This window comes from Plecotus auritus, assembly GCF_963455305.1.
Source record: "Plecotus auritus genome assembly, chromosome: 6".
In the NCBI taxonomy this organism is placed as follows: domain Eukaryota; kingdom Metazoa; phylum Chordata; class Mammalia; order Chiroptera; family Vespertilionidae; genus Plecotus; species Plecotus auritus.
Window position 1 is genome coordinate 39,006,164 of NC_137773.1, and position 15,760 is coordinate 39,021,923.

The 15,760-nt window shown below is 39.7% G+C and overlaps 1 protein-coding gene across 1 annotated transcript in view; it reads right to left on the minus strand.

Annotated features, from left to right (window-relative positions):
* Positions 1-15,760, minus strand: part of ADAMTS19 (ADAM metallopeptidase with thrombospondin type 1 motif 19) — a gene marked incomplete at both ends in the record, with an annotated part of 216,683 nt that overhangs the window by 162,466 nt on the left and 38,457 nt on the right. The window contains 2 exons of the mRNA XM_080672669.1: positions 713-885; positions 7,854-8,019. Of these exons, the coding sequence (XP_080528795.1) occupies positions 713-885; positions 7,854-8,019 (339 nt within the window). The remainder of the gene's footprint in view (positions 1-712; positions 886-7,853; positions 8,020-15,760) is intronic.

Here is a 15,760-nt window from a genome sequence, read left to right on the forward strand (position 1 = left end):
ACATTTGCCTTTGGCTTTTATTTATGTTTCTTCTCCCCCTAAGAACCACTCTTCACTATGACCTTCTAATTCTGCCTTGAAGGAGGTTTACTCAAAACCATATGCAATTAGGTCAAAGGATTCACTAGGCAGTAAGCATCCATAAGATGCTAGGTGCAAACTAGATTTCTGCAGTCCGGATATTGTCAACTGAAGTTAGCTACAAACGATTCAGCTGGTTAGAAATTTAGCTCTTAGCTATCAAGTCTTACTCATCAACTAGTATTATAGCTGAAATCTAATTTTACATACCTTATATAAGAGCTCAATGGGTTACCAACCTCCATTTTTATTCCACCTCATAATCCAGAGTATTGTGGGTAGGACCATGCACATAAAAAAATATTATAACATTTCTGCCCACTTCAACAAATGGCCTTTACAAATGAAAATGAAAAGACAGGCACAAAAAAGAGAGAGAAAACTAATAGAGTTTTGCCACATCACAAGGAACAATAAGGGTTGTTGTTTTTACTAGACGATGTGAATTATTATGTTGATATCTTTTTGGAGACAGATCAATGTGGTAAACCTAAAGATTTTTTTTTTTTTTTACTGATGTCAATAAAAGAAAGGAACAGTAATGAATTTTTAAAGAACTTCATTATACTCACACATTTCTTCCTTAGAGTTTTCTTGAAAAAATTCCAAGCGCACTTTAAAGTTTGCCTACCATATTTAAGATGGTTAGAATGAATCTCCTGGCTGCATCTGCTCCATGATAGGAAACCATTGCTGGGTCTGCAACCACTACAGTCTCTATGTTGTATTCTTGGGGTAATTTGTATGAATATCGTTTTCCTCTTCCACTCTCTGTTATTTTTTTAGATCTAGGTCTTCCTTTATCTGCAACAGAGAAATGAATTTTCAAATGTGCCTCCATCTTGGCAAAGTAAATTTTAAAAATCTGTTTATTCAATAATTTCAAAATATGTTTACCAAATACCAGTATGTGATGATGATACAATGGTGAGCAAAACCAAGTAAGTCCCCTTCACATGTGGAACCTAAAAGGGCATCTGGCATTGGAGTATGACTTTGGAACAACACAGAATGGACTTCCGCCACTTATTAGATCTACCATTTGGGGAACTAACATCACTACATCAGCCTTAGTTTCCTCATCTGTAAAATGAATAATACTAACACCTACTTTCTAGAGTTGTTGATGGCTTATAATAAGTTATATTAGTAAAAATAAAACAACTCAATAAACGAAAAAGATTAGTATAAATAAAATAACTCAAAAAACAAAAGGTAGATGATTTTCTTTTCAAGACCAGTAACAAAATAAAGGTCTACTTGCAAGAAGTGCCTGAAGTGACTTCACCACATATCCTAATTTCAGGCAGACGCTCCTAACGACTAAAACATTATGCATGGCTTACAAAGGCTTTAGTTCTGCCTTCCATCAGGATCATATAGAAGTTTGACCTTAGGGTAATAAAGATTCCTCAAACAGGGCCAAATAAAAGCAGTGACCACAAATAAAAATATTTATAAATTTAAGTACATAAAAATATAAAATTTCTGTTTACTAAAACATTCCACTATCATAATGAAAAGCATGCCACCAAGTCAGAGAATATATTTACAATGTTTTTCCATAATAAAGAAATAAAAGCTACTCTAAATCAATGACAGATAAACCAATTAGAAAACTGGCAAAGGACTAGAACAGTGATTTCTCACTAAAAGGATATCCAAATGGCTAATGAAAAGCATATGAGAAGATGCTGCAAGCCGGCGTGGCTCAGTGGTTAAACATCGACCTATGAACCAGGAGGTCATGGTTCGATTCCCAGTCAGCGCACATGCCCAGTCAGGGCACATGCCCAGATTGCAGGTTCGATTCCCAGTGTGTGGTGTGCAGGAAGCAGCCGATCAATGGTTCCCTCTCATCATTGATCTTTCTCTCTCTCCTGCTCCCTTCCTCTCTGAAATCAATAAAAATATTTTTTAAAAAGATGGTCAATCTCATTAGTCTTCAAGAAAATAAAAATTGAAGTTACAATAAATTAAAGTAATTAAAATCCCTAGAATGGCTAAAATAAAGAGGTGATTATATGGTGTCAACAAGAATGTGGGGACAAGAATTGGAAGTCCTATACACATACATGAGCTGGGAGTTTAAATTAGGATAAACACTTTGAAATACTGATTGGCAGCAACCACTAAAGTTGAGCATTTGCACACCCAATGATCAATGATCGAAAATATATAATCATCAAAAATGCATGCAAATCACATGTACAATTTATTCAGAGCAGCACTACCCTTAATAGTTCAAATAACCATCAATAGTACAATGGATAGCCCTGGTCAGTGTGGCTTAATTGGGTGGGCATTGTCCCATGCACCAAAAGATCGCTGGTTGGATTCCTGGTCAGGAAACATGCCCAGGTTGCAGGCTCAATCCTCTGGGGGTGTACAAGAGGCAGCTGACTGATGTGTCACTCTCACATCGATGTTTTCTCTATGTTGTGCTCTTATATCAATGTTTCTCTCTCCCTCTCTTTCTATAAAAAAAAATCTTTTTTAAAAATGGTATAATACATAAAGACATTTTGGCCTATTCATACAATGAAATGCTACACTGAGTGGCCAGATTATTATGATCTCTGAACGCATAATAATCTGGCCACTCACTGTGTGTGTGTGTGTGTGTGTGTGTGTGTGTGTATACTAGAGGCCTGGTGCATGAATTCTTGCATGGGTGGGGTCCAGTCAGCCTGACCATGGGGAGGGGACATGGGACATGGGCGGTTGGCCGGCCTGCCTGCTGGTCGAACTCCTGGTCAAGGGGACAATTTGCATATTAGCCTTTTATTATATAGGATATACACTGAGTGGCCAGATTATTATGTGTTCAGAGATCATAATAATCTGGCCACTCAGTATGTATACCCATGAAAATAAACCAACTACTGCAATGTGCAAAAATATAGATGAACCTCCTAACAATAAGGCTGAGCACAAGAAGCCAATCACAAAAGAGTAGGTGGGATTTGGATTATATCCCCCAGGAAAGCATGTGGAGAAGTAGAAAGAAAAGGAGGAAGTCCTAGGAAATGCCTACATATAGGGGGTGTACATGTGGAAGAAGACACACTGATGGAGAGATGTAAGAAAAATAAAAGGAGAGCCCAAAAGAAACCACAGAGATAGTTACACAATGAGAAGGGCTTTGTACCAAGAGCAGTAAATAGACCAAGTTTGTTCCCTTTGTTGCCCCAGCTAGTGATAGCTACGTTGGCCCCAAACTGTCACTATGCAGCATCCATATTTGCATGTTATATTTAAACTAGAGGCCCAGTGCATGAAATTAATGCATGGGTAGGGTCCCTAGCAGCTGCCAGCTACCAGCTGGGGCCTTCCTTAATTCTGGCCCTGGTAGTCAGTGCACATCATAGTAAGTGATCGAACTCTTGGTCAGTCGAACTCCTGAGGGAACGCTTTGTATATTAGGCTTTCATATAGATAGACTAGAGGCCCAGTGCACGAATTCATGCCCCAGTGGAGACCCTCATCCTAGCCTGCAGGATCGGGCCAAAACAGGCTCTCTGACATCCCCCAAGGGGTCCTGGATTGCGAGAGGGCGCAGGCCAGGCTAAAGGACCCACTGGTGCATGATCGGAGCCAGGGAGGGATGTAGGAGATTGGCCAGCCAGGGAGGGACTGCGGGAGGGCTCCAGGTTGTGTCTGGCCCATCTCGCTCAGTCCCCATCGGCCAGACCCCAGCAGCAAGCTAACCTATCGGTTGGAGTGTCTGCCCCCTGGTGGTCAGTGCATGTCATAGCGAGTGGTTGAGCAGCCTTAGCATATCATTAGCATATTATGCTTTTATTGGTTGAACGGCCAACCAGACACTTAGCATATTAGGCTTTTATTATGTAGGATAGGCTACTTGGAACAGTCTAAGTTTCTTAGGAATCTCACCTTCATTGTAGATGCTATCATACAAGTTAGCCACTGTGTGTAAAGATCATGCATATTGAAGTAAACATTTTATTAAGTTGCTTCCTTTGAAGCCTTCATTGTCTATACCAACTATGCTTTCTCATTCTTCATCTCCTAAATCTTGAGGCCATTTTCCACCCATATGCAAATATAAAGACAACATAATTCATATCACACACTTCCAGTCAGAGAATAAATTTTAAAATGTGTATTCACTGGGGCTCAATGTATGATCTCCATAATATCCTCCACATACTGACAATAATCTCTACAACAGTTATGGATGGTGTATGGAAATGATTTCAGCAGTGGTCTTGAGTCCTAGACATACTCATGATTTATACTAAAACGTTAAGGAATATATATTGATAATGTCACTTGCCTGCTTAAAGTCTTCAAAGACCACATTTTGCCTTCCAGATAAAGTCCTTCCCATGGCACGTAAGTCTCTTCATTATCTAGTCGATGACTACCTTCCCAGCGTTGTATCTCATGACCATATTGCAGACATTTGTCTTCAGCTCCCCGAGGTGATGCCATTGTTCCTTCTGCCTAAATGCTTTCCCCAACTAACAACATGCACTAAAAGTTTCACACATGTTTTTCATTTGCACACATAATGTCATTTAATTCTGACAACAACCCTGAGCTTTGGGTATCACTAACCCCATTTTTTATATTATAAATGGAGCTTTCGAGAGGTAAAGTTTTCCAAAGTCACCAAGCTAGGAAGTGGTAGCACAAGAACATGAAAACAGGCAGTCTGACCCCAAAGTCCATTAACTTAGCCTGCACACTCTGTTCTCTTTTCTTCCTGCAGGGTGGATAAGTTTTATTTGATCTTTGAGGTTCAGACCCCAATAGTGAAGCTTGGGATCTTGTGTACTGAGGCTGTCACAGTTCTTACCACACTACAGTGTAATTACTCCTTTACCAGTTTGTCCAAAATAATACATTGATGCCCTGGCCCGGTAGCTCAGTTGGTAAGAGCATTGTCCCAATATGCCAAGGTTGTGGGTTCGATTTCCAGTCATGACACATACAAGAATCAACGAATGAATGCATCAATAAGTGGAAAAACAAATCAAAGTCTCTGTCTCTCCCCTTCCCGCCCTTGTTCCTCTCTTTCTCTCAAGTCAATCAATAAATAGAATATTTAAAATAAAATAATACATTAATTGCCTCTTGAGAATATGAGCTGTGCCTTTTAACTCCACATCACTATGGGGTGACTGGTCATGCTTATGTTGCAAATAATTAAGCTAAACTTCAAAATTTTAAGAGAATTGAAAAAGAGTACCTAGCTGGAGTGGGAATGAAGGTGTGCCTTAAACTCAGGGCCTCTGACACTCAACCTCATGTGCCTTCCCTTCCTCTACATTACATTTTAATAAAAGAATACAACTAGGTTGTCTTAAAGTATAAAGATCCCTGTTTTGAGAAAATATTAATATAATAAATAAATGTAAAAATAATATACTAAGGCATCAAAATGCAGAAGGGGAATCACACAAAGACTAAGTTGAATACAAGTAAACTTTATGATTCCACTAGTGGCCCGGTGCATGAAATTTGTGCACGGGTAGGGTCCCTAGGCCTGGTCGGCGATCAGGGCCGATCTGTGGGGCAACTGGTGGGGAGGTCAGGGGGAGCCCCACTGGCACCTGCCTTGGCGGACCTGGCGCCACCCACTCACTGGCCCCGCCCCCTACCACCACCACCAGTCACCTCCCTCTGTGAGGCAATTGGGGGGCCTCCACTGGCACCTGCCTTGGCTGGCCTGGCGCCATATGCTCGCAGGCCCCAACCCCCGCCACCGCCGCCGGTCACTTCACTCTGCAGGGTGACCAGTGGAGAGATCTGGGGGCTCCGCTGGCACCCGCCTTGGCTGGCCTGGGGCCTGTGGGCTGGAGACAGCTCCTGCACTGAGCATCTGCCCCCTGGTGGTCAGTATGCATCATAGTGACCAGTCATTCCACTGGTCATTCCACCGTTTGGTCCATTTGCATATTAGGCTTTTATTATATAGGATTGTGCAAAGGCAAATACTGCAATGTTATTCAAATTTGAATCATGTGTTTAATATGTGACTATATCAGCCTGAAGTAAGAGCTACAATTAGACATCTCAGTATAAGTAAATAAATATTTTATTTCATAAACTGTTAATTTTAAAATGATTTTTTAAATTCTAGGCTCTTAAAAAGCCTCTGAAAATAGGTAAGCTCAGTAAATCATCCAACTGATGACAGCTTAGCACTTCTTGTATGCGAGTGCTTGGTACAGATAGGTCAATTAACATATAACAGTTATGCCTAACAAAAAAAAATAATTAAAACTTCATGAGAAATGTTTGTCAAATCTGAACCAAGTATTTATGCTTTATAAACCTATTAAAATTAAAAAATTTCTAGCAATCTTTCCCCATACATAATGACGCACACAAAGCCTGCTTTCTGTCACCCATGCACATGGGTGTCTAGAACAGCTGGAATTTACTACAGTATAGCTCATACAAAGCTATCTCCTTAAACGGACTAAATTCAAGCTGTGGTTGCTGTTGTCATTTCACCATACAAAAGCCATTCTGTTGCTTGTTCATAGTGCCATGACATCCATTCAGCTGTTATATGCCTTTTGCTATAGTTCTTAGAATAGAGAAGAGAGATGTGTCTTTTTTAAATTTACTTGATCATGTACACTGAATGGTGTGACAGAGATTCACTTAACCACTTTTGAAGATGATTCCCATAAAGACTGATGTTATGACCTTTCACAAAATAAAACAGAAATCACGATTAATTTGAGATGAAATATCTAAACAGAAACATATCGTAATTCTTTCTGAATCCAAACACCCTACGCAATTGAGGATATGAACATCCTATGGCCTCTGCAAATGTTACTCTTGTCATAATTCATATATCCAAATCAGCCTCAAAACCATAACCAACTTTAGACTTAATATCTTGGCACTAACACCTAATTTGAAATCTGCAAGTCAAATTTTAAAATCTTTGCACCAAGAATTCTTCAATAAATTCATATTTCCTCAGATTCTAATCTAATATCAGTGAATATTCACTGAGATGTCTGGTTTAGATGTCTAAAAATTGGTCCTAGGGAAACTCATTATTTTCTGAATGTTGGCTACGACTTCCAGATCCTACTTATGTAAGAGAAATCATTCATTTCCCCTGCCATTCTTGCTAATGCCACAAAGCTCTGCCAAAGGAAGTAAGAAAGTGCACAAAATAGTCACCATTTCATGTCTGTGAAGTACTGGCAGCCAGACAGAGACAAGGGTTTGATGGTTAGGAATTTAAGTGCCTCTGAAACTGCCAGATTTAGGGTATGCTAATACTGAGTATAAAAGTCAAAGAAATTTTTACTCTTCTTCCTATCCCTCTGATAATTTTAACTTCCAAGATGAGTTTTACTTGGGTAAAATGTTTAAAATTTTTTAAAAAGAAAGAAAGAAAGAGTAAAAAGATGCTTCTGGCCAAACCAGGAGCTCACTGGATCAGCTTCAGGATTCTCAGTGTCATTTCTATTCCAGTGAGGTGACCCACAACCCAAGAGAAACACTTCACAATTCAGGAGAGATGTGGGGTATATTATATATTAATCTCTGAAGCCCTTGTGAGTTCATATTTCTTGATATTAAAAGATGGCACTTCCCAGAAAGCTAAAAAATAAACTGAAAATAGATTTAATTGTCATTAACCAAAGAAAAAGATAAAGCTGGTAAATGAAGGGATGGATGTATGGATAGAATTTTTGACGGATCCATCTCATATTGCTCCCCCCACCCCCCACATTGAATAGTTAGTTAAATCTTTCAGAGGGCATTACCTGAAATGACACCACAGTAATGACTGTGAGGAGTTGGCTTCTCTGTGACTTTCTCCTGCATGGACCTTTTCTGCCTATATACACGGTGCGGGTGACCCGTTATCGCCACTGTATCATTGAGTGGTTCAATAAATATGAAGTCCTCATTGAGCTGTATGAATCCCATCTGGAATAAATAACATAAAAAGACATGTAAGAAATACCATTTGAATAAATTACTTTCTGGGTTCTCCTACTCACACACTATTTTCTTTCACATATGTGCATACATTCTTCCAGTGAAGCTATTCGAGCAACCGCATAATAAAGTAACTGTCTTCCCATTTTATTGCTTCATCTTTATGTACTTTATTACACTAGCATAAACTTCATTTAGTTAGTCTTAGCCTGTGTGGGTGGGAGGCTAGATGCCAGCAACAGATGCACAGTAAAACTTCTGGAATGTTAAAGGCTCACTTTGGGAGACCCATGGGTTCACTTACATGTACGGCATGTACAGAAGAGCAATACAGCTTTTAATTGCATACAAGACATAGTCCAACTTTTTGACAATCATTATTTAACAAAGTAAGTCATGTAACATATCAAAGCAAACATAAGAGACATAGCATTAAAGTCATTATAGAAAATATTCTTAAAGCCTTCTACTAAACATTTTGAAAACCTGTGAACAATAAATTACAGGAGAAGAAAGAGCATCACTTACATAAACAAGTTTCATTTCATTCAATGCCAAGAAAATGGATTTTAAAGTTCACCAATTGTGGGCAGAAGGCTAAAAACTGTAAAATATGGTTATGATCAATAAAAAGAACTCATAACAAGTAAGTATCCTTTTATTATATTGAAGCTAAGCCTAGTCATTTCTTTCCTTTTATAGAATAAATTTGCATTATAACTAGGAAAATATTCCACATGGAAGAACATATGACTTAATCTTTTCAATTTTATTTTATTCCACTGTAATATATATAAATATATATTTGATCACTCTGTTAACTCTTTAGTAAATATTTTTGAATAATCCCTTAGAACCTGCATTATTCATACCCAATCTGCTAATATCAAAGTTCATAATTCTGCTTTGCATTAATTATATATAGTTCATTTTAATTTGATCCACATATACCTACCACAGTAATAATATAATTACTTTTTCAGACACAGTAATTCTCCCAAGCTGAATAGTAAGAAAAAATAAATCTACATTTTAAAGAAGTACATTTTCCTTAGAAGTATATAAGAGGCTTTTTTTTTGCTTTGTTCTAATGATTAAAGTATATTGCATCTTCCATACAAAAAGTCCAGGTGATTGTGAATATGCTACTTCATATCATTCTATAAGAATTAACATTACAAGATACCTTAAGTAATCTAAAAATCCTCATCAATTTCATTTTATTATATCACCAATAAAATTTTGAAGAACTAGAATAATATTTCTACTCGGCCAGCATAGCTCAGTGGTTGAGCATCAACCTATGAACCAGGAGGTCACGGTTCGAATACTGCTCAGGGCACATGCCCAGGTTGCAGGCTTGATCCCTAGTGCAGGGCATGCAGGAGGCAGTTGATCAGTGATTCTCTCTCATCATTGATGTTTCTACCTCTCTCCCCCTCCCTGTTCCTCTCTGAAATCAATAAAAATATATTTAAAAAATAAAATAATAGTTACACCACCTCTATCTGTCCCCTTCTCTCTCCCTCCCTTTTCCTCTCTCTCTCTCCCAGTCTTCCCCTAACCTCTCTCTTCCCCCCCCCACTTCTCTCTTTCTCTCTCTCTCTCTCACACACACACACACAAACACACACACACACACACACACACACACACACACACACACGAGTGCAAGCTCACATGCACACACCATTTGCGGGTGGGGATAATGCAAAAAAAGATTTACCCTAATGATTCTTTTAAAATATCATTCTTTTAAAATATGTATATATTTGTCCAGCCAGCATGGCTCAGTGGTTGAGCGTCAACCTATGAACCAGGAGATCACGGTTTGATTCCTGGTCAAGGCACATACCTGGGATTGCAGGCTCAATCTCCAATAGGGGGCGGGGCGTACAGGAGGCAGCCAATCAATGATTCTTTCTCATCATTGATGTTTCTATCTCTCTCTTCCACTCCCTTCCTCTCTGAAATCAATAAAAATATTTTTAAAAAATAAATTTAAAAAAAATATGTACATATTTGGGGCATTTTTTCATGGAATTTTAATATGACACTATAAACATTTTTAAAAGGAGAAGGACCAACTTAAAAAGAAAAAAATGTTATCATTCGATGTATATTTACTGTCTGACCACAGGGTGCGGCTCAGTTCACTCCGGGGCACGTTCGGTGTTCTCTCTCCTTGGACGCGTTTCCGGTCTGAGATCAGAATACTACCCTGCAGCCTGGGAAGTGCTCTAGCTGAGCTGGGTTTCTTTCAAGATAATGACTTGTCTTAAGAAGAATTGCAGAAAATCTTAAGGTTTTCTGTGTCTCCACAAAGGGCTTACTTTTTCCACTAATAAAATAGATTGTTTTATCTGTACTATGATTGTACAGGCCATGGAAGAACACAAATCCATATTCACGTCTCTGCACAAGGGCCTCTGTGTCCGACAATCCGCAATGAAGCAGCACTCACTTTAGGGCAAATATTGTCCTTTCCATTTTAGAAGGAAAGAAAAGGTTATGCGAATTAATAGGATACTGTCCCTTATCTAAAATAAATGCAGAATCTATATGTGTTTTACTCCCAGTTGCTCTTTTTAAATTTTTCAATGAGACATTTCATGCAAATATTTGGCAATGAAATTTTCACAGTTATTCCCTACCTTATTTCTGTCATCATGTACATTTCCTCATATGGTGGCATCTGTCCTTTTGTCACTGAATGTTATTCTTTGATTTGATGATTTAGCAAGAATTTCAGTGTTTTGCACATTTACCATAACTTACATAAAGGTGTTGCCAGCCATGTCTTCTCTTACTGGTTCTGATATTTCATTTCTCTATTTAGATGCCTCTGTGCTTTTTAAAACAACTATTAACATTGATTTACATGTAGGTTTACTGATACTGCCACCAACTTCTAATCACAACATGAAATTTAATTTGGCCAATATGCATGAATTTTTATATATTGTTTCTTCAATTCACCAAATATCAATGTTGCATTTGTTCGAATTTAAATGAACCATGGTCTATTAAATAGACAAACAGATTACAAAGCTCTAATCTCTATATATAAAAGGCTAATATGAAAAGTGTCCCCACGGGAGTTCGACCAGGAGACCAGGAGTTCTATCGCTCGCTATGACATGCACTGACCACCAGGGTGCAGCGTGGAACGAAGGAAGGCCCCAGCTGGCAGCTGGCAGCTGGCAGCAGGGAAGGGAGGCCCCGCCGGCAGGCAGAAGGAAAGCCCTGGCCAGCAGCCGGGAGGCCCTAATCAGGCCTGATTGCCGACCAGGCCTAGGGACCCTACCCATGCATGAATTTCGTGCACCAGGGCTCTAGGAGAAGCATAACTAAAAATCAACTAAACAATTAGAAAGCAACCTGGCACTCTCCACTCTGGTTCCCACTCCTACTGGGTTACCTCCCTCCCTTTCACGGCCTCACTTCCTGTTCACTCTCAAAACGAAAGCACTAATGTGGTTATTTTTCTCAAGTGTTCCCTTCATTCTTCCATGCGCTTTCTTGAACTTGTCTGTATTTTACAAAACCTTGGTTTTCTAGCTAACCTTTAACTGAACTGGCTGAAAGTATTTTATCTGAGGCTCAAACGTGTATTGTGAGAGTCTTTGAAAATATCCTTTAAATGTGTGTGTGTATAGCATATCACAAGAACTAAATTCCATTAGTGCTAAGGACATTAGGTGGTAGATCTTATAACTTCAGGACACAGAGGAGTCCTGGAGAATAGCAGGCTTTGGCTAAGACTGCGGCAAGGTGGCTCCCTATGAGAGGAGGCATTGGGAACAAGGGCAAAGAGGACTTTGAGCCTCAGAAATAGTTCAAGAAGAGGCCTGGCTTGAGAAGAGAACTGGAGAAATGTAGCCAAAAAATAACATGAACCCATATAATTTGTGAACATCAAATGACCAAGTGCTTGACAGCAAAAGGAAAGTCCATCTCCTGAAGACCTGAGGATACTGGAAGTAGCACAAGTGTTTCATTTCTAAACAACAGTAATAGGAGTTGCTGAAAAGTTTGGCATCAGTATATGCTTGTAAAAACACTTTAGACAAATATTTGTCTGATGCTCTACATGATCTGAATGTCTACACAAGTTTGCCTTTATTTTCTTACGTATTTTCTTGTATGGTAATGTTAGAATATCTATCTCATTAAGTACATACAGCATTATATACTTTAAAATGTAAGCATAATATAAGCAAGACATGAATTTTACTATGTTTGTTTTACGCTTTATTTTTAAAATGTCATTTTCAATATTACTATCAATGGGAGTATTTTTTCATGCATTTGTGCATTCTATGTACACACAAATCTGTATGAAAATACACCTCTGACACCACATCTATCCTACTGCCTTCTACTAAAATACTCTGTCTGACTCTACCCTTTCTGTTTCCCCCTCATACCCACAGGGATAAACACCAAGTCCTTAATGAAGACAGATACAGTATAAAGTCATGACAAAGTCTTGCTTATCACTCCAGCTTTATTTTTACTACTTAAACTTCATATATAACCCCAACAAACCAATCTTAATTGTGTGAACAAGCTTTCTATTGTAACATGTTTCCAAAAAACTTCCAGCTGCATGATTACATCTTGGTACATGGCATGTGCTGCTTTCTCTTTCCAGAAAGTCACTGTCAGTGTTGAGAGTTATTTCTTCAAATTCAAGCCAACCCTGTTCTCTCTCCAAAGTAACCACTGCCTCCCTATCCACTTCTATCCTGCACCTTTCCCATTATCACACTAATAAATCCAGTGTGGTTATTGTGTTGGGGTCTCTCTGATTAGACCAGTGGTCAGCAAACTCACTAGTCAACAGAGCCCAATATCAACAGTACAACGATTGAAATTTCTTTTGAGAGCCAAATTTTTTAAACTTAAACTTCTTCTAATGCCACTTCTTCAAAATAGACTCACCCAGGCCGTGGTATTTTGTGGAAGAGCCACACTCAAGGGGCCAAAGAGCCGCAGGTGGCTCACAAGCCACAGTTTGCCGACCACGGGATTAGACCATGAGCTGTCTGAGGGAAGGCTTTGGCCACAGAGCCTCTCATCATGCCTTCAATACACAAGGTCTGCTCCATAACAGGTGCTCAAGGAATACTGCTTGTAACTCAATGTTTTCTTCCTTCTTGAGATCAAAGAAAACATATCCATTCACTGACCTCAAGAGGGGTCTATTTACCCAACCTGGGGCTCCATTGTGGGGCGGGAGGGGGTGGAACTACAATTTAATTTCTCCCTCTGGCAGTTCTGTTGCTTTCTTTAGGGGCCCAAGTTCTATTTTTAGAAAAAGCTTTCAAGTAACATTATGAACACCATTCCATTTTCTTTCCCTGACAAAGGGCTTCAAAGAGAATCACAAACTACAGTGTAAAAAGGAAACTCTGAAACCATCCTGCCATCCCTGGAGCTTTAAAAATCAAGAAAACCAAGGCCGAGAAATGCTGCATGATTCACCTGAATTCATGTGAATGTCAGGGCTGGAATCTATAGCTCCCAACTTTCAAACTGATTTTTGGTTTTAGTCCATCACTCTAAATTTGCTTGCTACCTACACTCTACTTACATTTGCACCTGCATTCTAGTTTGCCCCATGGAACTCCAGAAATTGTTCTGGGTCACCTACAGTTTCCTTTCCTTTACTCTCCTCTCTAAGGCATTTGACTCTGGACAATTTTTCTCCTCTGTGTCACTCTAGTTTTCTTTTTCTCTAGCCACTGTTTCTGCTTCCTTAAACAGGCTGGTGTTCCTCACTCCAAGGCTGGTCTCTGGTCAGCAATTGTTCTGCATTTATCACCTCCAGTGGTTTTATTACCCTCTCTCTGGAGCTGACTCCCAAATCCCCCTCCCATCCCACTGCTTCCATTGGAGATCCACTCTCCACGTCTGCCACTTCTCATCTCACTGCAGTGGTACCATCATTCTCCTCCCAAGTCTTTCCTCTGTTCATGACTCCTTTTCCTAGTTACCCAGGCTTCAATAATTATAGAGCCCTTCACGCTTCTCTTTTCAAATGTATGTAAAAATATTTCGAAGAAAACAATAAGAAAATATTATGACTTTATGCCAGTCACTGTATATACATGATTTCATTGAATCAGAAACAGCCAGCTTGAGACACCTATGTTAATCTCACCCGTTTTAGAGTTTCAAAAAGTATTCTTGCATTCTAAGGTCACAAATCAATCTGTGGTGAAACAGAATTCAAACCAAAGATTGCCTGGCTTCAGACGCGCGCTGCCTTCGTGAGGCTATCTGAAAGAGGCTAGGCCTGCCATATGACTGTTATTCCAAAGAACTCTCATCTTTAAAAAATTTTGCACTAAGGATTTGACGTCAAGCGCAACACCTCACAGATGGTCAATGTCCAAAATCTGATATCAATAGCAAGTCCAGGCCCCATCCCTCACGAAGCAGAAGACAAAATATTGCTCTCGGCTCTGAGCTTTATCTTGAGCTGACAGTTTTCTGTGACCAGATTTTCAAGCTGCCAAGAGCACGCTGGCTTTCTGAGTGTCCCAGGGTTTTCTCTCCAGACCTCCTCCATGGTGGATGCCCAGTAACTCTCCCATGGCAGATCTGGGAGAATAGTTCCAGATTTTAGTTTCCTGTCCTTCTTCCTTTCTTTTAGTTCTCTTTTTTGTTTACTCTCTTAAAACGTGATCTTAAAACCTGAACTTTTCAATAGCAGAACATTTAAAAACATAAAGAAAATAACCATCCCAAATCCTGTCATATGGCACAATTATAACGTATGTATATACTATTTCTTTCTAGTCTATTTACACACACAAGTATATATAAATATAAGTGTGTGTGTATGTATCAGTGTGTGTGCATGTGTGTTCCTATACACATACATACATATGTTAGTTTCATATTCTATTTCTTTTTCCCAGTTAAGAATAGCTTTAATAGCTATTTTGTTTCTTACTAGTATTAAATAATCTTTATAAGCTTGGGTTTTTAATTGCTGAATAATAGTCTGTCCTTTAAATGTATTATAATTATACTAGAGGCCCAGTGCACAGATTCGTGCACCAGTGGGATCCCTCAGCCTGGCCTGAGCCATCTCGCAATCTGGGACCCCTCAGGGGATGTCAGACTGCCAGGTTTGACCCAATCCTGCAGGCTGCCAGATGGGGATGGGGTGCAGATTCGGCCTGCAGGGATTGGGCTGAAACTGGCAGTCCGACATCCCCCGAGGGATGTAGTAGTACGTGAAGCAGCAGGCGGCCAGGAGGAGCCGGCACATTGCTCCACTCATCCCGGCCCTGCTGTGCCTGCTGCTGCCACCACTGCCATTCAGTAAGCTCGCTGAGCAGCGCTCCTGCTGTGGGAGCACACTGACCACCAGGGGGCAGCTCCTGCATTGAGCATCTGCCCCCTGGTGGTAGGTGTGCATCATAGCGACCGGTTGACCCATCATTCGGTCGTTCAGTTGCTTTGGCTATTATATATATAGATTGGCTATTCATTCATTTGATCCTCTAGTCAGTAAAATGCCTCTGAGTACCAACTTTGTACAGCCAGAGCAGAGGGTGCAGCAACAAACGAGGCGGGAAGACACATCACTAACTTATGCTTTAGGCAGGGAGACAATGTGCTACTTACTCAACAGGGTCAAAGGGACACACAATTGCTCTGTAACCGTTGGTTAATGAGCTTACATTGATGGTTTACATAGGTATTTATG